This window comes from Amblyomma mixtum, chromosome 9 (genome assembly GCF_055824585.1).
Source record: "Amblyomma mixtum isolate Tamu chromosome 9, ASM5582458v1, whole genome shotgun sequence".
Classification (NCBI taxonomy): domain Eukaryota; kingdom Metazoa; phylum Arthropoda; class Arachnida; order Ixodida; family Ixodidae; genus Amblyomma; species Amblyomma mixtum.
In genome coordinates, this window is record NC_143020.1 from 116,569,745 (window position 1) to 116,594,208 (window position 24,464).

Consider the following 24,464-nt stretch of genomic DNA (forward strand, 5'->3'; position numbering starts at 1 on the left):
GAAGTGTGTTTCTACTGCTACATTTTCAAGAAGCAAAGTATGTATTTTTTTCTGAATTTTTATTTGGTTACATTGCACAGTTCTGCTATTACTGTGCTACTGAAAAAAAAAAAAGGAAATATAGGTGGCTTACAAGAAACATACGCTAGTGTCACCTCATTTTCCACTAGCGCCGCCTAGCAGCTGTTGCTTCATTTATTCACTTGGACAAAGACTGCTACATCAGCCTGAAGTGCTGAAGGCTGACCGTAAAAATGCCTGAACCGAAGGTACTGTTGAATTGGAAAGTGCCTCACCGAACAAGCTATAGTAAAAATGTTGCTCTCATTTCTGCCGAGATGCACAAAAATAAAAGTGACAGAGGCGGATGCAGGTAACCTTGGGGTTGCTTCAGGCTGAACTCAAATATATGACAAGCTGTCTGGCTATTTGCTTTCAAATTCGTTTATGAGCAACACTTGTATGTCATTGTGTATCTTAATGTATTGTTCTCTAGTTGCTCTGCACTGCTGATAATGCGATGAACTCCGCTGGAGCTCAAAAAAAAAAATGAATTACTGCATGGCTTAGACGTGCAAGCGGATATTTAAAATGCTTTTACATGCAACTGACTGTGCATCTCTTGACTTGAATTCCTTTTTGTCATCATCATCTTTTATTTACTTACCCTTAGGGGCACCTGATGGGGCATTACGAAAGGCGGGAAAACAGAAGGTGATTATGAGTTCTTAAGGGGGGACGAGGGTCTTAAAACTGACCTTTTTATTTATGGCTCGAATCTCATGAAATTTTCCACACCGATGCGTTTTTCTCTTCTGATTCCAAAAATGTAGTCATAATTGAGCTGGTGGTCTTAGATCAAAAGTTATCTTTAATGCTACAGTGTAAATTGGTAATTTCTTACGCAGCTTTAATGAACTTTCTCATTGCATTTTGTTGCTTTTAATTACATGAACTGATAGCCAGCGAACTCCCATACCCGTTGACAGTCTTACTTTTTTTGTTTAGGCTACATATAAATAGCAATTTACAATTAGCTTAACGAGTTGGAGTGTCAAATACTGCGACCTTTTACTCTCGACACAGTATATCAGGATGACATGCCATTGGAGAAAAACGAAGAATGTCATCGGGTATGGGAATTCTCTGGCTATCAATTCATGTAAATAAAAGCAACAAAATGCAATGAGAAAGTTCATTAAAGCTGCATAAGAAATTACATAATTACATTCTATACTTTGTAAGATTTATGACCACTAGCTCAATTATCACTACATTTTTAAAATCAGAAGAGAAAAACACATCTGTGTGCAAAATTTCATGACATTCTGGCCATAAATAAAAAAGTTAGTATTAAGACCCTCGTCCCCCCTTAAAGGAAACACATTAATAACCCAAGACTGCTAAGGAACCTAGACGCTTTCGACAGATGTTGTGTCCTCCAAAAAGGCGCTGGTAGTGCACAGTTGTTGGCCTTGTGTAAGCGATAATGTGATCACCCTTGCAACCACGCAGCCACAGGATGAGGGAGATGGCCACCTAGGTGAGCTCCCACACGGAGGAGCGTCAAACCAGGCTGTGCTGGTGCTGCCCCTGGTGGATCACGGGGGCTGGTGTCCCCGCCGGGAAGGCTTCTCTCTCTCGTTTTGGCTTGCCCTGCGCTGGAGCTCTGTCCTTGGTGGGTTTTCCTTGCAGCTGGCTGGGAGACGTTCCCCGCCTTCCATTCGATTGATTGCATCAAGCTCACTGCACTTATGCACTGTTTTTCGAGTGACCATGATTCTAAGAGAAAGAAAACATAACATACACCAGTGCAGAGTAAGGTGGGCAGATGAGATTACGATATTTGCTGGAATAAGGGTGTCAGTATCTCGCTCAAGAATCGTTTTCATTGTGCACGACAGCTTCTACAATATCCAGGATTGTTCTCATCATTTCAGGCGCTTTGTCGAGAAAGTTCTTAGTCATAATCTAATAGGGCAGAGCTGAGAGCAATAGGCATTCTTATCTCGATGACCGTTGCGCTCTTGCTATTGTCACCACTGCCGTGTTGTTCCTGTGTGTGTGGGCACAGCTTTGCGTATTAAATCATTTGAGTTCTCCATCAGCTTGACTCTTTGACGGTTGAATTAAAAAAAAAAAAAACTTTCCCAGATGGTCAAATTACTTTACTGCGGATTTTGAATGTACAAAATGTGCAAAATCAGAGTTGGAAGAGTCATCGCTCTCGGTGTGAAGAGAAGCGGCAGTGCGTTCGGCCGTATCACCTCTTTGCCGTGCATCTGAAGAACTCGAAGGAAACTCGGTAAACAAGCACACTGTGAACACCTCATGAGCTTCGGAGATAAACAAACTAAGAGCAGCACCAGTAAAGATAGAAATCAACTTCTGGGGCCTCTGTGGTAAAGATAAAAATCAAGTTTTGCCTGCCTCCATTGCGGTCATGCGGCAAAGCCAAAACCATCAAAGGTTGTTGCCAAAGACCGCGTGACATGCTGCAGCTAGAAATCTGTTCTGGCTAATGCTGCAAGAAGATAGCACAATCAAATTTCAAATGCTTCTTGTAAGTCCTAAGAGGTGGCAGCTAGTGATGCAAAACTATCGATAGTACTATCGATACTATCAAACTATCAGTGGTAAAAAAGACTATCGATAGCATGCTATCGATAGTACTATCGATAGTAATATCGATACTAGTAATATCGATATTACTATCGATAGTAATATCGATAGTACCATCAATAGTACTATCGATAGTACTATTGATAGCCGTGTCGATACTAGTTATATATAGTACTATGGACACTATAAAATCAACTATGCATACCCACTGCATCCTAAACTTGGTTTCCTGAGTGTGTGGTATGGAGGTGATGGTATGAGTAACTGACAGGACTTGCCCGTTTTCGCGGCTTACGCGTCACCGAGCACTGCAGACGTTCCCCACGTAAAGTTGCTGGATAAAATGTTAGCGTGCGAATGTCCCAGTTGCGAAACGTGTGCGAAAACCATTTCTGCCGCGGTTACATCAGCAAACCAGCACAACGGCTGTTTGTTCTTTCATCGGATGCAGTTCCAGGTATTTTTCCAAACTCTCTCAGTGTTTGCTGTTTCATCCTATGTAGTTCCAGGTGTTTTTCTGAACTGGCCCAGTGCACGTTAAAGAACCACAGCTGGCCGAAATTTACCCGGAGACCTCTACTACGGCATCAATCATAGCTTGAGTCTCTTTGCGACATTAAGCCACATGAGACCGTCAAACCAATCAGGTATCGCAAATGTTTTGGTTATATCGCTGGCCAACAAATGCGTAATATCATTATTGTTACTATAAATAATCTTACCATCGACAGTTTCACTATCGATAGTCTTGCTATCAATAGTGGTTCTGTCGCTAGTAGTACTGTCGATAGCAACACTATCGATAGTATTATCGATAGTCTACTATCGATAGTATTATACTATCGAAAGTAGACTATCGATAATACTATCGATAGTCTATTGATAGTAGCACTATCGATAGTTTTCACACTATTGATAGTTTAAAAAAAAACTATCTATACTATCGATAGTCAATTTTCCGATAGTTTTGCATCACTAGTGGCAGCACCTCCCAGTGAGCATCCATCGACGGAAAACCGCCACCATACACACACATGCATGCACGCACGCACACACACATGGCAAAAACCCTTAGAGGGTTAATTGTGTGTCTCCTATGAAAATACCTTTTGTCACCACCCATGACAATGTGAAAGGAAGACACTCTTCAATTTATGCTGAAAGGGTGTGCCTGGCTGTGCATACTGCTCTAAATGAAAGTGTTGATATGTGAATTGATACAGGACATGTGATGAGTCCTGCCTGTGTGCGGTTGTGCAGGCCACGAAGGGAGCTCCCGTCTCCACCTGGTGTCCCTTGGCTGCGGGCCGTTCCTGTGCGAGCTGTGGGCGGAGGACGTGGAGAAGGGCACCGTGTCGCTGTGGCTGACACAGGGGGGCGCAGCAGCTGTGGCAGAGGGCGCCGCCTGCAACGCCGCCTCCCAGTGCAGCTTCGAGAGGGCATTGGCAGGTCACGGCTGGCACCACCTGGCTCTGGCATACCACGAACATGTCCCACGAAGCAGTGGCAGCGAGACCAGCTCATATGCCTCGGTTAGTTGGTGGAGAGAGAGAGAATTTGGAATTTTTAACAAAAACTTAGAGGTTGGTGACCGTTCAGCTTGCTGTTAAACATAGGAAGAACACAAAAAATTTTTCTAGGGGGGGCACCTTGCTCTTACTAAAGTGCGATGAGGCGAAAGCCACTTCTGCCTCTGTTGCTGTCCCTGTTACTGTGGTGATGATGTCATAGGTGATGTAACATGCATGCGAAGTACATTTCAGGTTAGCCCATACTATGTCATGTGATTACATCATTAGTTTGTGTTTATTTTTAATGTTTTATGATCTTTCTTGCATTTTTATGTTTATTTTAATTTATTTTTATTATTTTTGTGTTATTATTCTTATGTTAATTCTCTTTATTTCACTTTCATGTTTTTATTTTACAAAGATTTCAGTTATTTTTAGTTACGGGGTGTTACACCTCTGATGACATCATCAGGATGATTGGCAGCTTTAGTGTGACAGTTTTTGTGGACGGACAGACAACGATGAGCCGTTAAAGGCTTTCACTTTAATAGGTGTGAAAGAACAAGGCAGGTGGTGATGATAATGATGGAGACAAGGGTGATGGAACGAACATGCAAAAAGAGTGTAGGCTCTTCACAGATTTGGCAGTCTAAACCACTTTCGCTCAGACAGAACGCAGTGGCTCTTATTTTGCCTAACATATTGTGAGTATAGCTACTGGCCAAAGATCACTGCTGCTGTTCACAGTGAGAAAGCATACAGTCAAACCTTGCTAATTTACGCCTTTCTGATTCAGATTTCAAGTGGCTACTGGGATGCATTTAGCCTCGTGTGTAAAGTTTGTTAGTTTGTATCCAAATTAATTCTACCACTGATGAATAAACCTGCCTTCAACCATAGCTCTTTCTCCGGTTTTGCAGCATTTTTGTGGGCTTCGTTGGTGTCTGTAAGTGCTAGTTAGCACCGCTGCACATAGAGGGCACCACATGACCCAGTTGCATGGCACATGCAGCATTTCCCTCTTTCGTACAGGTCTTTTGTCCAGTACTTCTTGTGGGAGAATTGAAACTATCTTGATGGGTGTGTTTAAACCTGCTTCACTTCCACATCGCAGCTAACGCTGAGACACTCGCTTTACTGACTTTCAACCATCCTGCAGTTTTTTTTGTTCTAAACGGTTTAAACTTGTTCTGGACCCATTCTGCTTCAGTGCAGAACTGACAACAGATTTCGTTTTCGTATAAAGCCTGACTGTTCCCTTTTATATTGGAGCCATCTGTTACTTGAACGGGTTGTGTGGTATATAGTGGCTTGTAAGCAGTCCTGCTGTCGTGTCTGCTCTACAAGAGTTGATCGCTGGCTGAGTACATTGCTTCTGCCTAATGTGGAAGCTTTTCACATCTCTTTTTGTACAGCAAATGCTATGTATTTCGTTTTCGACATGAAACTTCTTTGCAAGCGACTCTGACTATGGATGGAATGTCTGCAACGAAATGCGTCCTCCGCAGGTGACGATAACGGTTGACGGCCGCCATAGTCGTTCGTGGCACCTGCCCCTGGAAGGACAGAGTGGGGACAGCTGCTCGCATGAGCCAGGGCCGATGCTGCTGATTGGTCAGAGCGCCGACACCACCACCTCGGTCGCTGTGGTCAGTGGCGGCGTGTCCTGGAACCTGGGAAACCTGCTCCTCTTCCGAGGTGTGTATGTGTGTGCATGTACAAAATCCGTCAAAAGTTCCCAGGCCACACTGTCTGCTTCTGAGCAGTGTAGTCAGGCAGTTACGACACCCCCGAAGGCCAAAGTACCTGCAGAGGGTAGAAGAAGTATTGTTCTCTAACCTCTGAGAACCTTGATATAGCTTTACCGGCATCTTAGGTGCCAAGATGTAGCAATGAAAAGCAGATCCTGTGGCCTGGAGATTTTTGACCAACCCTGTACATACAGTGGAACCTCGATTATACGACGTTCAGGGGACCGCGCGAAACCGTCGTATAATCCGGGTGTCGTCTAATCGAAAATCAAGCATATACCGTATTTACTCGCGTAATAGGCGCACTCGCATAATAGGCGCACCCCTAGTTAGGGCGCGAAAAATCAGATTTTTTTATTTCCGCGTATAATAGGCGCACCCCGAACTTGGCACTGTGATCAATACTGTATTTACACGATTGCAAGCCGACGCCTCGCCACCCCCTGCTTCCCAATCTTTATTTTAACAAAGTTTTTGCTGAACTGACTACTAGTCCCTACTAGTGCTGCTGCCGTCGCAGCTGCTGCGGACCCACAACACGTACAACGACATCGCGTAGAACAGCCGCACACAGTTTTCAGCGATGCTCACTTTAAACGTCTGTTTGGAAAGCTTTATCTCCAGCCGGAAACGTTCCCGACTTAGGCCCGCGAAAACCTCGGCGCTTGGAGTCGCGTACGAAAATTTAGGGACGCCGCAGTCGCAACTGCCGCACTTCTCGGTCGGCCACGTCGTATTTTCCGACCTGCCGCACGCTTGCCGCGTTCGAGAGCAAACTCCCAGCCGTGTAGCTGTTAAGGTGCTTGCCCGTCGAGCTAAAACATCAACGCTCCGCGGCAAAGCCATAAACCACGATAACTATCACGCTACCGCAAATCCCGGCACTTGACAGCAACAACAACAACAACAAAAAAAAAACGAGCTGGAGATGCTGATGGCGATATAGATAGCGAAAGCTCGCGGCGGAGGAAAACGATGATGATGATGATAAGCTTGGCCTTGGGCGGCGTCTGGAAGCTCCTGTGCGCGTTTGTGGCCTCCGCGATCAAGCGCCCGTTGCGCGCAGCCGGAGCCGATCGCGGAGGCCTCGGCGCATGCATTCCGAAAGTTTCGGTGCGGCCCTTACACGGACCTTTTTTTTTTTTTTTAACATTTTCTTCGCGAAAACGGGGTGCGGCCCGTACACGAGTGCATTTACGCGGTGTGTTCAATTTTGCGAGTCGAAAAATTTCCGGAAATTTTACCCCGCGTAATAGGCGCACCCCGAACTTTGAGCCGGATTTTCTGGAAAAAAAGTGCGCCTATTATGCGAGTAAATACGGTAATCAAAAATTTTTTAACGTCTGAACTTCATTGTCATCTTTTTTTTTTTTCGGAACACAAATGCAGCACATTTTGCCGGCAAAGGGCTAGTCTTCAACAAACAAGATAAAATGGCCGTTGAGGCTGCCATGAGCAGCGGGGCAGCGGCTCCCCTGGTCTTCTTGATAGGTGGAAAGATTACGGCGCACCGGTTATCGACTGGCTAAAGTGTGCCTACCGTATTTACTCGATTCTAAGCACCCCCTTTTTTTCACGATCGCGATGCCCAAAGTGAGAGGGGGGGCTTAGATTTGAAAAATCTAAACTGACCCCCCCCTCGGGCCCCTCTTTTCGCGGCGAAATCTCGATGAAACAGGTGCGAGAAAAAACATTTTATTTAGGAAACATTCAAAAGAAAAATAGCTGCAGACAGTTCTGTGCTGCCATCTGTCTTGTAGTGTCGGAACACAGCAACACAAAAAGCGCCATGGACGCCGCTGTCCTCGCTTCGGCGAGCGCGGCCTCGCCCGCTTATCTGTTTTTTCAGCAGCGTCCGCTCCAGCGGACGCATTTGTTGCTGCCACGGGCGTCTTATCTTTTCTCTTTATCTTTCCTCTGATCTTTTAACTCTCCTCTATCTGCACGTGGCAGCGGTGGTGGCTTGGCTCGAGCCAGTAGGCAGGCCTGTGCAATTTCCTTTTCATCCGTCTCTCAGTCACAACAACAACGCGCAGGCCGCGCCTCCTCGGGACTCCGACTGCACAGGCTGGACGAAAAAGAGAGCAAGTGCACTTGGTGGCCTCGGCAACGCTCTCTTCCGCGCAAAAGAGGGGGTGCTTAGATTCGCATGCAAAGTTTTTTTTCAGAAATTTTTTTCCGAAAATAGGGGGGGTGCTTAGAATCGCGAAAATACGGTACATGCCGGCCTGCGTTTGCTGACGACCTTTTTTGACGGACGTACGAGCCAGACGTTGTACGAAGCGGGGTCCTTCTAAAATTTGCTTTGTATAACCGAGGTTTTTAATGCATTGTCTCTATGGGGGTTTTGCCGGGACCGCACAAATTCGTCGTAAAATGCGGGTCGTCGCATGACTGGGGGACGTATAATCGAGGTTCCACTGTACATTGCGGTGTGCTGCTTTTCTTACACCCAACTCAAGCGTGTCTAAATCAAGTCAGCTATAATTTTGGTTTCCTTGCTGCAACTTGAGCTGTAAGGAAGGGAGTAGTCTTGATGACGGCTTGAGAAGCTTCACCAAGGTTGCATATAAGCAAAGATGGGAGGTGCAGAATAATTTGGAGCACAGAAATATGACAAGAATTTTTCTTTAAAAAATTCGCAACCAAATTTGACACAGGGAGCAATGTTCTCTAGTGCACAAACATGTCTCAGAGAGTAGAGAGAGACAAATTGTGGTATTCCAAGAATTTTCAGTTTCTGCCTTCTCCTGTTGCAAAGCAGTCATGGCAGTAGGCTTTCTGGAGAAGCTTTATTGATGGCTTCTAATGTCATATGCTTTCTGTTGGCCTGGACTTGTTCCCTTGCAGGCTCTTGCCTTGGCTCAGCTGAGTGCCTGGCTCTGTACTCGAGAGGTGCTGATGCAGCAGCCCCGACATCTTGTATCCTTGATGAAGATGAAGAGTCGGCCAGGGTGGACATCAGTCCTGGGCTGGTCCGCAAGGGTTCGCTCAAGAAGAAGTGGCTGGCAGCGGGCCAGGTCCATGAAGTGATGGCCACACTGGAGGTACGTGGGAGGCCTTGGAAATTCCCGGAGCCCTTCACTACAGCGTCTCATAGCCTGCGTCGCTTTGGGACGTTAAACCCCATAAACCAAACCAAACCAACCACCCAATTTCTACTTTATATATTGAACGTGGCTGACCATAAAACGGATAATCGAACTCGCCAGCGTCAAACTGTGCCCATTCGAATAGCAGGCGGCAGGCTTTGCCGCACTACACAAGTGACTGGTGGTGGTGCGGCAAGCGTTTGCGCTAAGGTTTGACTTTTATTTTGCACTCGCCAATAGGGACGTGTGGGATTGCAGTGTGGCAATCCACATGCGTTCACACCTCAGTTATCCGTTGACAGCGCCCCTATATCAAACTATTTTTGATTTTTTACCTGTTTGCTGTAACAAGGTTTCACTGAGTTGTCTTCTTGCTGTGTGCAAAACGTTTGGAATGCAGCTGGTGTTTTGCATTACATTGAATTGTTATAATCTGTGTTATTCTAGTTAGGCACAGAAATGTGTGCTGCGACAACGTGTGTTGGTGCAGCCGTTTTCCCAGTTCTCTTTCATAAGAGCAGTTGACAGTGGTGTTGTGCAAAATTGAAAACTTTCATTATTCTGTGGGCTTTAGGCAGAATAATTGAGATGACCTGTCTTACTATAAACCTTGGAGATTTCCATACTCATTTCAAATGAAGTTGCAGTAACGGATGATGTAGCCCTATCTATTGAAATCGGCATTTTGTAAGAGCCTGTGCAATCAGTTGTTGTCTGTGTAATTTCTCTTTCAGTGTCATTTGCGTGTTTTTTTCATTGCACTTTGTCTTTTGTCCTTCTGCCTGCATCGCAGCTGCCATGGGTAAATCTGACCTCTGACTTTTTTTTTTCCTTTTCTTGTTTTTTTTTAGGGTGAGCTCATGCTGTGGTTTTCACCCCAATGGAGCGACTCCTACGTCAGCTACCCACATGCCTCACAGGCTTTCCCATCTTTTCTGAGCACACCCAAGTGAGTGATCTTTGGTAACGAAGGCTTTCGCCTCTTTTAGGTAGCAGTAGGATTGTTACGACTTCTTTCTTCTGTTTCTCTTTCTGCTCTGAACCTGTGAAGTGCAACGTTAGAGGTGTGGGACAAATCGATACCTCCACCATCCATTTGCCCCATACCTGTGGAGACGTGGGACAAATCAGGTAAATTGAAAAGATCACTGAAAGTTGCTTTTTTTTTTTTTGCCAACTTGAAGTTTGCTAACGGCCCTGACCACGATTAACACTGGTTACACGGATGTGGTATCCATTATTTGTCAGGTACTCTGTGAATTCTAGCATGGTATTGTGAAATACTCTGTAGTTGCGAAGATTCCTGTAAATACCTTGGTTTTACAATTAATGAAACCATGTCCAGGAATTAATTCAGCTGAGTTCTTGTAAAGGAAAGCATGAGAAGTGAATTTTCACAACCTTTGCTCATATTAATCTGGTTTGTTTCTTTGACTCCTGGATGATAGGAGCAAAAAACACTTCGTTTTTCTGTGTGAAAGCTTATGTGGCCTCAGTGATTGGTTGCAATTAATGGAGAGCTTGTCAGCAAGGAACCCAACCACCTGCAGTTCCTAACCAACTTGGTGCATTCTTGGCTGTACTCGAAGCACACATGAGCCATCTTGTGGAGTGTTGTTTGCCCATAACTGTTTCTTGTTTGCCCTAATGTGATAGGTGAACTTTATGCAGCTGCGGTTATGGAACTGAGAAGATTGTACTGCATCTCTCTATGCATTTTTTTTCTTCGGGGAGTCTGACCACTCATGCACTTAAAGTCTTCACAGTGTTTGTGCACATGTCACAGTCTTTGTTGTGAGCAGAGCGTGACTGGTAACTGTGTTGTGAGGTTCTTTCAGGCAGGCCTGCCATTATGAAACAAGCGTATTTTTGGAGTCCTAGGAATGCGGAAGGAATGCCAGCTCACATGTGGACAGCATTTCCAACCACCTTTGTTGCAGTCTTTGTTTCCTTTCGACAGAGGCTTCTGAGAAATCAACTACATTTATGTTCGGGTTCGCTCTTGGAGCATTTGGACAGTGATGGGTTACATTGGCAAGTCCTGTTATTCATGGCCCGTGGAGAGTTCCACGAGCATGAAGCACCGTCACTGCCTGTGGGTACTGCTTCACCACGTGCTATTTCTTCTTGCTCGCCAGGAAGCGCAAGCGAAGTGGGCCTCCGCGCTCCCAGGCTGCGAGGAGGCTCTCACCTGTCCAGGTGCAGTGGGAAAGACAGCTTCACCACGCTGCAGCCAGCCTTGGAGGGCCTGGCCTCTTCCTCTTCCTCCTGGCCAGGGTAGGGGAAACAGCAGTGCATCTGACATTCGGTGCAGGGTTGTTGTATGCATGGCCATTTAATTCACTAGTGCATTCTGCTCAAGCTGTCTTTAAAGGGCAACTGCACAGGTTTTAGAAATCGACGAGCTTAAAGGGCAACTTCACCACTTTTTGAGCATTTCGCGATATTCTAGGATTCAAATCTATACAGGCTGTAGGTAAAGCATGCAAATTGTTTTTGCACTAGCATTTAGAATAGTTGCATAATCGACGATTGAATTTTGCGCTTCTCCTCAATGCACCAGAGGAGTGTGGGAAAGTTAAGTGTGATGTCACGGAAGGTATGATTTCAAATTACCGCTGCCGTCGGCCGCACCCTGCTGTGCCTCGTTGGACACTGCCAAACAACCTTCGGCGGGCACTGCCCTCGGTGGCGTCGGTTTGTTTCCTTCAAAGCAGGCGTTTGTGCGTTGGAAATGTACCGATACCTTCGGTGACGTCATCATGTGCCCCCCACTTGGCATTTTGCACTGCAGAGAAGATTGAAGGGTGTCGCGAGTTTAATCGGTGGTTATGTCACTATGTCAAATGCTAGCCCAAAAAGACTTCGCATGCTTTACCTGCAAGTTTCACTCATTTGACCGTTTTAAGCTAGTTGATTTCTAAAACCTGTGCAGATTCTTTTTAAAGGGCACAAATGTGTGAAACTTGCAGATAAAGCATGTGAAGTCCTTTTGGGCTTGCGTTTGAAATGCATAATCACCGATTAAAATCGCGATGGTCTTCAAGCTTCTCCGCAGCGCACAGCGCCAAGTGGTGGGCTATATGATGACCTCATAGAAGGCACTGGTACATTTCCAGTGCATAAACGTTTACTTTGAAGGAAAAAAACCAATGCCATTGAAGGCAAAGCTCGCCGAGTGTTGTTTGGCGGCATCCAACGAGGCATGGTAGGGTGCAGATAATGGCAGCAATACTTAGTAATCTTTCCTTCCTTGAGTCACACTGAGCTTCCCCGCAGTCCTCCGGTGCTTTCAGGAGAAGCCTAAAATGCAATCGTCGATTACGTCCTTATTTTAAATGGTAGCGCAAAAACACTTTGCGTGCTTTACGTACAGCCTCTGTAGATACGAATTCTAGAATATCCAAGAATTGTCAAAAAATGACGTAGTTGCCCTTTAGTGCCACTCGCCATTGCTGTTGGGAATTTTTTTTTTCCTGATTAAATTATGCAGGCCTCAGTAAACCAATTGTAGCTAGGTTTGCAATGGAAAATACTGAGTAACCGTTCTTTACTGGCATGTACAAAATTTTTTTACAGAGTGCCACAATGGTTGAAAACTGTAATACCGAAACACCAAGATTTCTCGAATGGGTGCTTGACGGACCAGGGGATCCATATATGCATAAATTTTTCTTATTGTTACTAGAAATGCAGAAAAAATATATGATGGATTAAAAAATCTTCCTGTACGAGAAAACCGGAGTATCAGCTACCAAGTTCACTGTTTGGAGCAATGGTTGGCATAGAAAAAGCATCCCGTTTGCAGTATGAAGTGTGTTAAATTCATCTGAAGCAGAGAAATCTCTGTTAGTTGCTACGCACTTTCAGAAAAAAACTGCGAATTTGCAATGTGTGCAGTTACAAAGATCCTAGCAGCTCTTTTCTATCTGTGCCACTAGATTCCTTTTCAGTAGAATCTTGATGGTACGATTGCACTTGATACGAATTTTTGGATCATACGAATTCTGTAGAATTCTGTGGCCAGCGTGCATTGTAAAGAATGCACAGAATTTTGGATGTTCGAACATTCTCCCACACCACTACAGATGATGCAAGCGCACTAGCTGTGATCGCTCTCTCGAGCACTAAACGCTGCCCTCCTATTGCTGAGGCTGTGATCGCCAATCATGCAGCACTCACTGTGAGCAGTGAGTGGAGGCTTGCAGCTTTAAATAAATCCCGTCAGCTGTAAACAAATCTATGTGAATGCTTCCTCGTTCTTCATATGGATTTTGTTCATTTCATCACTCTAAAGGTTACAACTTTAGGGTGACTGACTGACAAGCATAGGTGTTAACATTGGCAAGATCTCGAAGGGGTCACAGGTCTGCTACAAGATAAGAAATTCCTAAAGCCATCTGCAGTTCGTTAAGCATCTGCTCTGTCTGCTTGGGTCTGCTCGCAGGTGGTGGAGTGCACAACGGACGATGGGCCCCAGGCGGCTGCCCTGGAGCTGGTCCTGGGCATGTTGGGGCAGCCCAGTGCGACCTGGGGCAGCCCCAGGATTCTGGTGGGTGCAAGCGAGGCACTCAGCCTGCTGGGACAGCTGGTGGAACACCCGCGGTGGGCGGCTGACTCTCCACGCTGCCTGCTGGTGAGAACTACTGGCAGAGTGAAGCTCGTGTTGACTGCTGCACGTGGAGAAGGTGTTGGGGGCGTCACTCATGTCACTGTCACCTGTTATGCATAGAGATCGATCGAAAACTGAGGTTTTCAGTAGGGCAGACGTTTGGGCCATTTGGGACCATGTCATGTTCTTCCGTGTTGTTTACTGGGTCACGAATTGAAGGCAAAAGACAGACCCAACGCTCTGTCTATCTTTGTAAAACTGTGTGTCTAGTGGTCGGTATCCCAGTGCACTACGGAATGGATCTTGCGCTCATTTGCTGGCATTGAAATGGGTAATTGGTGATTTTATTGTTGGTAGTAAAAGGGTGAAGGATTGATTGGGGAGCATTTGGCAGGCGCTTCAAAGTTATGGAGAGCAACTTAGCCATATCTCTTTTAAAGGAAAATATGTAATTGAAGTGACCCACTAATGGCCTGTGAATTGGAAAGGTCGAAGTGAAGTCCATAGCACAGTAGCATTGGAGAGGAGAGTGATAAGTGTAACCCTGCTGGACAGAAGGAAAGTGATGTGGTGTAGAGAACAAACATTAAGTTGGCGGTGCCTTAACTCAAATAATAACCATCTTTGAATGGGATATGATATTTGACACATCATAAATCTGACGATGATTGATTAGTGATATATTACAGTGGCGCACCACCTAACACAGCATGTAACAGTCACATACTAATACAAAAATATGTATCACAAAGGCATGTTGGAAAAAACTTGGGAGGGAGCATCATGTGACAGTTGTGAAGCCGAGTCATAAAAAATCATGGGGAGAAATCGGGGCTTCATGTGACTGCATGTGGTGCAGTTTTATTGGATTGCCAGAGTCAGGTCTTGGTCCTCACATGGAGCTGACTTTGGCGTACAGGGAGAGAGAAGTGGGGAAGGGACAGGCTTCAAGAGAGCTTGCCTTGCTAAGGTCGGCTGTATGATGTAATGCTCCCTACCAAGTTTTTTTTTTCCCTCCATACTCGGAGGTTATACAGTGGACACCAAGACAAGGGAAATGCAATCGAGGGGGGCAGAGTCTCGAAGGGAGTAGTGAGATTGGGGAATTTGCTGAGGTAGCTTACAGTCTTTGCCCAAAGTAACCAGGCTACACGGTTTGCTTCTCAGTCATAAATTAAAGCTATTATGCCAGCCCTCAAGCTCTAAATCTCTGTATGATAAGGAGCACCCGTCATCACCTTCAGAGAAGTTTTGATCTTTAGGGAAGCCATGAGGGCTCTACTACATGAATGAAAGGCAAACCATGCAGTCTGGTTACTTTTGGCAAAGACTGTACATGGCTGGCGATATGCAGGGTTAGTCAGAGGTCCCTGGGAGAGGCTCTTATCCTGTGGTGTATTTGACGTGACCAATGTTGGTGAATGTACACCGATGCAGGTGGCAGTGAATGCCTGCAGCAGCCGTCCCCTGCTCCAGTGGGATGGGGAAGGCAGTGTGGAGGCTGTGCGCCACCCGACGGGTCAGGAGCCCCTGCTGGTGTGGCCCCAGCTGGCCAGCACCCTGCTGGAGCACTGGCGGCCGGGCCCCGGGCGCCGCCGCCTGCTGGCCGCCGCCTGGGCGCTGCTCCGCGAGCGCCACCCACACCGGGAGCACAACCTGATGCAGGCTGCACCCATCTTGGGGTCTCTCCTGGCTGGTCTCAGGGTGGGTACAGCTGTGAGCAGGTGTTGAGCCCCAGTTGGGGGCTCCAGTTGGGGGCCAAATTTGGGGGCCAAATTTGGGGGCCATGGTTGGGGGCCATGGTTGGGGGCCATGGTTGGGGGCCATGGTTGGGGGCCATAGTTGGGGGCCCCAGTTGGCGGGCCCCACTGTGCAGTAGTTCTGCTTCCGAAACCCCTGATAGTGTGCATGAATTAAAACATTTGACGGAACTGTAAGAAATGGCTGTTGTCGCACAGTTTTTGTCTGCAAAGAAGATAACAGTTGCCCAGGTTTTCCACTGAATAAATTTTGCTTTCATGCAAACGGTTTTTAGGCAGTTTTAGGGGGCCTTTCAATGATTTGATGTTCGGATAATTTGGATGCTTTTTTTCACTGCTTGAAGTCCGATCTCATTAATTTGGACTTCAAGCAGGGGACAGGTGTTCAGATTAATGAGGTTTTATTGTATTATCTGTGGCTTCAAACTTTCGGTTGCAGCATTTCATCCTTGTGCACCTCACAAAGAACACAATTTCCTTCGGTTATTCAGAAAAGGTGTTTTTGTTTTAATTACATCTTTAGTATTGTAGCAGCCGGCCTAGTGGTTTGAGCATCCGCCTTGTATGCGGGAAATGTAGGGTTCAATTCCAGTGCCTCTGGTTACTTACTAGTGTTTCATTGGGTACCAGCTTTCTCCTGGCCTGGTGCTGAGCTTCCCTGTGGTGAAATGCTCCAAAACAGGGGTCTTTGAACCCACCTTGTGTGAAACAGAAACATATTTGCCATAGTAGTTTTCGGCCAGACTGTAGTTGTGCCATTAAAAATCAAATCATCATCATAAATCATAATCATAGTCACCACAACCACTATCACTGTCATCATCATCATCGAAGACAGCAGCAGGAACGGTAACAACTACAACAGGGTCAACAACTACGACAATTTGTGCAGGAACAACTACTACAAGAATAACAGTAATAAGAACTAGCCCTGGCGGAAATCTTTCCCAGCTCAACTGGTTTATGGAACAATTTCCAGTTGGAACCAACTGGGTTCCAGTTGGTTCCCACTGGAACCATCTGGAAATTGTTCCATAAACCATTTGGGCTGGGAAAGATTTTCGCCAGGGAGAGAAATATAACAAGAAGAACAATCTGCTCTCTGGCCATTCTGTAAAGTTCCAAGATCAGTTCATCCCTGACAGCTTACTATTTCGTTTCACCCAGCGCCTCCTGGTGGATGACAGCCAGATGAGCCTGGGCCCTCCTGGCACTCTTCCGCTGGTGCTGAAGCTGCTGGGGGCATTGGTGCCGGCCACTGGGGAGCTGGCGCAGCGCCTCAGTGCCTGCCTCGACCTCCTGCTGCTGCTGCACCGTGCGGCCAATGCCCATGTGGCCCAGGCACGCTCGGCCTTCTACTCCCTGCCCCCACAGGACTGCGCACCGGTCTCCACAGGTCAGGCCCACACCACACTTGCACTGCACTGGACAGTATGCAGGGCTTGAACTGGACAGCATATGAGAGCGGCTCTCACGTTAGGGCACTGAATTAGCACCGTATTCATTTGAATGTAATGCAAGGTTTTGCAGCTACTGCTGGTTATGGCATATTTCCTGCTTCTACAGTGTCATTTCCGTGACAGGGAGGAATAATGATGAGAAGACGGGAGTGGCACATCTTGCTGAACTAAGGATTTACGGCTTCCTTTCCGTACAGTGGCGCAAACTAGTGCTTGGACCCTTCATACCTCTGCACATGGAGAGTGCCATGCAAGGGCGTAGGAAAAGGTGCATTCTTCATCACAAATAAAGAGTTTTGGCACCACAATTATTTTGCTAGTACTGCTGATACAGTAATGCATTGCCATTGCTACCATTGCCATGCATGCCTAGCCACATTTATCTTATAGTTGTTGTTACTGCAATTAGCTTATTTACCGTATGTGGTGTTAAAACTATAATAGCTGGCACTGAGTCTCTTGTGTTGCATAAGCATAGTAATTGGCAATCAGTTTTTTTTTCACTGACATTAGAAGTTAGGTGTCACCCCTCATATTATGATTGAATCAGTATTATTGAATAACTGAACATTTTCTGCCCTGTTCTGCAGCAACAAATGCAGCAATTGCGTTACAGTTGTGTTTGCTTGGTAAGTGCGGCAAGCATGTTATTATTGCAAAAGCATGGACTTGATGATACAATAGCGGCTTTTGACAGACAGCACAAAAAAAAACGAAAAAAAAAACTGACAGTTGATTAATACTCCTGTGTAATGCGAGATTCAGTGGCAGCTATTTGTGATGCTGAATGCCCTATGCGCTGTGCCATTGTGCGCCTTCTATGCGCAGAGGCACAGGTGGTGCAAGCACTAGTTCACGCCACTGCACTCAGAGAAAAATTCTTGCCGCGGCAAACAGTAGGAGTCCCCACTGCATCTCGTTTCTCCTTGGTTACGCCAGCACCACCAATGCTGCAGAACCTGGAGACATCTATTTAACAGGTGTTGCTGTAAAAACATAATGGGTGTATTTTTCTGTGTGCATATGCTGCCTTGATGTTTTATAAATTCATTTAAGGGGGGACATGGGTCTAAGAGCATTTTTTTTTTATTTACAGACCAAATGCAATGAAACTGCACAGACGTATTCAGTTTTTTCTGCTGATTTCAAATATGCAATTTGTTTAGTTCTAGGCCAATTAGTTCATGAGATATTATATATATATCATGCCATTGTCTGCTGAAACAATAGAAAAGAAATGGGCCACCAGAAATTTAATTTTAATGTGTGGGTAGATACCGTATTTATTCGAATCTAGGCCGATAGTTTTTTAAAAAAAACGAGATGTAGAACTCTTATGTCGGCTTAGATTCGAGGATTTCGTTTCGAGGTTTTGTATTCGTAAAGTACGAATAAATGTAGCACGCAGGTGGCGCCCCCACAAAACGCCAACGAAAGACAGCACTGTAGCCGTTGCTATCCGTAGCCGTTGCTATCCGTAGCCGTTGCTATCCGTAGCCGATACTGATCAAAGCACACATCAGCACTGGCTGCCATTTTGGCCTTGTTCTGTTCTCGTGCGGTGGCGTGAGCACATTCGCAGCAGTGAAGTTTTCGTGCGTGGTTTTTATCACCAACACCATGGCACCAAACAGGCGGTGCCATTATAGTGCCGCCTTCAAGTGGAAAGTTATACTCGCTGCAGAGCAGTCGTCAAATCTTCAAGCCGGGCGGGACTTCGGCGGCTGATCCCGGGCTGGCGTTGCATATGTCTCCTCGCCCAAACGCCAGCCCGGGATCAGCCTGAGCGGGTTCCTGGCAATAAATGTCGTTTGCATGCTGTACCTCTTGTTCGCAGTTGTTTTTTCGGCCGGCCTACAATCGAGGTAAGTTTTTTTTTTTTCTGTGGCCTTCAACTTTCGGGTCTCGGCTTAGAATCGTGGCCGGCCTAGATTCGAGTAAATACGGTACTACAATGTGTGAGGAATGCAACGCTGGAAGCAGTTTTCAGTTTTTTGTCCGTGTGGACAATAGTTAGTTTTCAAGTGAGTTGACCAGACATACAGTGCCAGAAAACATGACACACATGAAACTAACCATTAAGCCCATTTGTCCACACGGACAAAAAACTGAAAACTGCTTCCAGCGTTGCATTCCTCACCATTGTGGTATCTACCCACACATTAAAATTAAATTTCTGGTGGCCCATTTCTTTTCTATTGTTTCAGCAGACAATGGCATGATATATATAATATCTAAGAAACTAATTGGCCTAGAAATAAACTAATTGAATATTTGAAATCAGCAGAAAAAATTGAATAAGTCTGCGCAGTTTCATTGCATTTGGTCTGTAGATAAAAAAAATGATCCAAGACCCATGTCCCCCCTTAAGAGACCAGCATTGCGTCCAGGCGTTCTTTTTTTCTATGTCCTTGGGTTTTATATCAATGTGCCTGTAACCACCATGCCGCTGTAAGCTCTTTCAAACAGTGGTACAGAAAACTGGAATGCATAGTAACCTCTTCATGCCATGAAAGAACGCTCTAGGGTCCAAAAAAAGAAAGCGTAATGGTGCCGGCAGTGGTGCCTCACCATGCAAAAAAATTGGCACAGAATCCAAAGAGATTTTTAACGAGTGTATTGTGTGCTGGTAATTTTGTTGTGCCCTTCGGGCTTATGAAGCTGTTCCTTCACTTCACACGCTGTGTGAAGCCTATGTGTGTGGTAAATGCCATGAAATGTTGTGTACTTTAATATCCATCTGTCAGATGCCACGGTCGTGTTATGAATTCTATATCAGAAGGACCGGATGATGTTCGAATCATGGGTACTTGAAATCCCATTGACTGCGAGCAACAAAGTTTACTCAGCCATACCAGCCCAGTGCAGCCTTTGGATTAGCAAGCTGTGTGTCAGTGATTTGAATATCATAGGCAGTAGCCATGTTTGGTTTCACATGGGCTTTCACGTTGCTTTTTTCTTAAATAGAAAGAAATCTCAAGGCTGTATAAATGACATGTTAGTTTTTGTACAAGGAAGTTCTGGCATTATTACGAAAAGTGCAAACTTCAGATACTTTTCTTCTTTCTGGTAGTCTCAGTTCCTGAGAAATTTATATTTTCCAGTTACTGTCAAGTTTTTTATAGCACTAATTCTATTCTCATTGTTCACAAGCTGGCCAGCCCATAAGCACATGTCACTAAAATAACTTTCCTGTGCTTTATTTTCCCAGTGGTTATCTCTCCTCTGTGGTTTCCACTTCCTACTTAACCTCATATGTGAACAGCCTGCTTGCCATATTTACCTGCCTAATGTACATGCTTTTATAATGAACACATCCACAATTTTGGTTGTAAAAATGCAAATTTTTGCTAACATATTACCCCACATAATAAGTGCACTTCACTAATCTTTGTCAGTTCTTTTTTTTAAATTGGAAGTGCAGTGGTTATTCAAATAAATACAATCCGATATAAGAGTTTATCAGTCACTGGAGTACCAATTTCTTCTAGCATTTTGGTATTGGCCGACAGTACTTTATATCTGCACTGACTTTCAAATGACACTAATGATGAGCTTTTAATACTGCATAAATGCACAGTATATACTATAACCACATCAGCCATGTGTTGAAAGACTGCCACTTTGGCCATAGTAAAAGCTCGTTAATTCGAACTTCACGAGACCGGGAAAAACGTTCGAATTATCCGATGTTCGAATTATCGAATGGCTGCGAAAAAACTGACAAGAACCATTTGAATTACGGTATATGTACCTATTTACTCGTGTAACGAACCCACTCGCATAATAAACTCACCCACCGCCAATTTTTGCCTAAGAATCGGGAAAAAAAAGAAAAAAGCGTCAGCCGTAAACGCTTTCCTCCCTTTCGCATCCTCACGGTCCACGACGCAGTTCTTGACGGCGCGCCAAGATGCTGCGCAGCGATATAATCACGATATAATCACGGTGTCTTTACACTAGCAAGGAGGGAAGCGAACTTTGGCAGAGTGCCAGCGCTTGTCCGGTTGCGCAAGCCTCGTTTTCAGTGCGTTCGCCTTATCGTGCCATGGGCGATTCGGACGGACGGCGTCTACTGCCACTCAATCATTGGAACGCGCGTTAGCAGCAAACGCCTTTTGCAGCGAACGATGCTAAAAGCTGGCGTCATGATCGCTGCTGACCGCGTGCTTCCGTTGGCGACTGATGGGTGGAAGCGTGGATGACACTCGCAAAGAAAAAAAAAAGTGTTTCGCACATAATTTGTAGCGCCTGTTCGAAGTCATAGCTTTCATGGGCGTTGGCTGGGACGGTGACAGTACTTATCTGTATTTCCGAATTAACAGGGCTCGAATTAACGAGTTTAGTTGCGAGTTCCGGAGGCTGCGCGGAAAAGAGGGTAGGCAGCTGCCACCTCGGCTGCCAACCCCTACCCTCCGGCGCCGCCGACCGCTGCACCGGTGATGGCGCCATTTAAGCTTTACCCACTCTTCCGCGGTTTTATCTAGTTCCATCTTCTGTCCCCGTTTAGGACTTACGCAGCCTCTAATTATGCGGATGTGCTTTTTTTTTTTTCGGCCACATGCTGTGTGCCAAGCCGCCCAGATGCAGCGGCGCGTAGTTCGAATTATCCGTAGCGGAACCGACTCGCTTTCGAATTAATGGGCTTTTTTATACACAGATCTCTATGGAGCTTGGCCGGACCAAGTAGTGTAGTTCGAATTATCCGAAAATTCGAATTATTAGGTTCGAATTAACGAGCTTTCACTGTATTGCATTTTCTCTAGACAATGCAATCATGAATTCATCAAATAAAACAGATCAAAAGAAGACTGTCGGAGTTAATGCTAGCTTAGCATGCCAGCAACAAACCAGCATATACGAAAGCAAAAGAAGATACCATAGAAGCTGTGAGAGTTTATTGCTGGTTTCGGATTTTTTAACCTTTGCTTTACGTTTCGCTGCATGGTTTCAGCATGTGCACCTGGCCTGCGGTTAATGTTTGGTGCAACGTAGTGCAGGTTTTTCTATCGTGGAGACCAGTCGTACGGCCGCGTCATCCCTCTCGTCGAGTCCACTGTCGGGAAGCTTTGGCCATTTGCTCGGAATGGTTTCGCGATCACCAGCGAATGGGGCAGTCAGGAAAGTGAAAGAACCCGGTAAGCGCTTGCTGCATTGGTCAGCTCTCTTTGGGTCATTGGTTTTGGCATTTTGGAGTGACAACAATGGGACAATTTGTAGTCCCCTCTGCGAAGCAGCAACGCTTATGCATAGAAAAGGCTCAGCTTTATCTCCAGCTGAATTTTTGTGATGTGTTTTCCTCTCTAGGCAGTTTTCCTTGCTGTATGTAAATGTCACTGTTATACATCGTTTGTTTTGGTCTAACTGCGGCAAGAGCACTAAATATTAGGGGTGTGCGAATATTCGAAATCTTCGAATATAATTCGAATATTATATTTTTAGTATTCGTATTCGATTCGAAATCCAAGTACTAATCGTGTTGTTTCGAATATTCGACACGACGCGAATATTTGTATCTAGCCGAATATTTTATTGCGAGCACCGGTGTTCATTTCGGTCCGCAAGTCCTATCGACAGAGACATAACAACATGGCGGCGCCCGGAGCAATGCGTAACGTTGGGCCATGCAGTAGCTGACTACGCTGGTGAGCTTCTTTGTGGCCATGCCTGCGAAGCTGGTATAGTCAGAGCTGTGCACGAAATACCTCGTAATATGTACCAGTTCAGTGCCAATTGAGAGGGCATTTTCTGTGGCTGGAGAAGTCATTTCAGCTAGAAGGGAACTACTTCTGCCTGACCATGTGGAGCAGCCGGTTTTCCTTCACGACAACCTTTTATGTTCATCCCAGCAACGCGCTTTCGTGCTTATGGCAAGCTAACTTTGATCAGTGCTCTGTACTAGCCATCTTCTCAGATATTTCCACTCTTCTAAAAACAATGTTCGAGACTTTGATACTTTTTGTGCAGCCACACACACCTTTTGTGCTCATTTCATCACTGGTAGTTGAACTGTGATGTTCTTGGGTGCTCAGATAGTTTTGTAGTGGTTAAATGCGTCTGTCCTTGATTATTCGATATTCGATTCGATATTCGGAGCCAAGTATTCGTATTCGATTCGTATTCGAAAAAATTGATATTCGCACACCCCTACTAAATATACTTTGTCACAGTGTGTGGCGCTGGTGGTAGCAGTGTAGAGCGTTTATGCTAACTTACTCTTTCTTTTTTTTTTTTAAGTTACAAATATTATCAGCCATGACCTGCATGCAAGAATTTCTTTCTGCCTTCAACCTTAAACAGGGATGCAGTGCTCTGAGACTGCACACTACCATGCCCCAACATGTTGCATGATTACTCAGCATAACTCACTACTGAGCATTCGCATTTCATGCTCCTTGTGCCTGTTTAGTTCCTAGTGGTTCTAGTTCCTTTTCTATCCTTTCGTTTTGTTCTTTGCACAGAGATGGGTTTGCTTAATCGTGATTACCGTAGTTGTAAGGGAAGCAAAACAATGCAGGTGAGGAAGGTGGTGGCGTTGTGCTTCTCTCTGGCTCCACCCGTTTCCCTAGTGTAAATTTTTCTTTTTTTTTGTGTGTTTTCGCTTCCCACACCTTCTAGATGCACCAAAGACTGTGAAGGTGTGCCCTGTACCCACAGCGGCTGAGCTGTACAGCAGCCTGGATGGCAACAGTTTGGTTGACGCTAACTTAGCATCTGTTCACGGAGAGCCGCCGCAGCCGTGCCCTGCCCTAGCCAAGCCGGGGCCGAAGCCGACGGCCACTGAGGCACTGAGCCTGCTGCTCTCTGGAGAGATGGAAGCTAGCAGCCAAAGCCACAACCGGAGTGAAGACCAATCGAGAGTGAGCTGCCCGTTCGAGAGCAGCATTCGGCGACCTGTGACATCGTCGCCTGTGCCCCTGTCTCCCAACCCCTGGGCAGAGATGGATGAGGAGCCGTCGGAAGTTGAGGACGACATGACTGGACTTGTGTTGGGTGAGCCGATCACGAATTGCACCTTTGTTGACGTTGCTGGCGTTTGTTGACGTTGCAACCCACTGCAATGGCTGAGTGACTATGGTGTTCGGCTGCTGATTCTATGGTAGGTGGATCAAACCCAGCTGTGGTGGCTGCATTTCGATGGATGTGAAAAAAAATGTGAAAAAAATGTGCTATGTGATGTTAAAGGGCCCCTGCGGTTTAAAATAATCCGAAGTGTTCCTCTAGGGAGTCCCCTCATTGCAAACGTTTTGCTTTGGGATGTTAAACCCCGCATACAGTTGCCTATCGATTTTTTGGACTTGGCGGAGTCTGTAGAATGGTCCGAATCGTCATGCAGATGCAGGCATAAAAAAAATCGCAAAGTTTGGCATTTCTGTAGCTTGTTTTTGAGTCGTGCTTTCATCGTGTCCGCACTGTGCTTCCACTGCCCCACCCTTCTTCCCTCAAGCACCTTTTCCAGGTTATAAGGCCTGAGACCTTAGACAGTTTGTGTACGTAGTTGGGCTGTCGCCGTTCTGTCTGAAAAGTGTCTCCAGCCGTCCACCAATTACAGCAGGAAAGAGTTTCCCCATAACTTTGACGTACCATACCATTTGTCAGCATTGCAGCAAAATCAGACAGGAGCAGTTTGTGGGCAGGGAATGAGTACTACTATAG

The 24,464-nt window shown here is 45.7% G+C and overlaps 1 protein-coding gene across 3 annotated transcripts in view; it reads left to right on the forward strand.

The window, feature by feature from the left end:
• Positions 1-24,464, forward strand: part of mv (lysosomal-trafficking regulator mauve) — an 86,826-nt gene that overhangs the window by 26,317 nt on the left and 36,045 nt on the right. For 2 of the 3 annotated variants that reach the window (XM_089561619.1, XM_089561620.1), the window contains exons 13-23: positions 1,516-1,678; positions 3,883-4,154; positions 5,642-5,831; positions 8,735-8,931; positions 9,828-9,925; positions 11,115-11,253; positions 13,424-13,612; positions 15,026-15,292; positions 16,516-16,744; positions 21,809-21,946; positions 23,427-23,801. In XM_089561619.1, coding sequence (XP_089417745.1) covers positions 1,516-1,678; positions 3,883-4,154; positions 5,642-5,831; positions 8,735-8,931; positions 9,828-9,925; positions 11,115-11,253; positions 13,424-13,612; positions 15,026-15,292; positions 16,516-16,744; positions 21,809-21,946; positions 23,427-23,801 — 2,257 coding nt within the window. The remainder of the gene's footprint in view (positions 1-1,515; positions 1,679-3,882; positions 4,155-5,641; positions 5,832-8,734; positions 8,932-9,827; positions 9,926-11,114; positions 11,254-13,423; positions 13,613-15,025; positions 15,293-16,515; positions 16,745-21,808; positions 21,947-23,426; positions 23,802-24,464) is intronic. The other variant, XM_089561621.1, reaches the window with a different exon arrangement.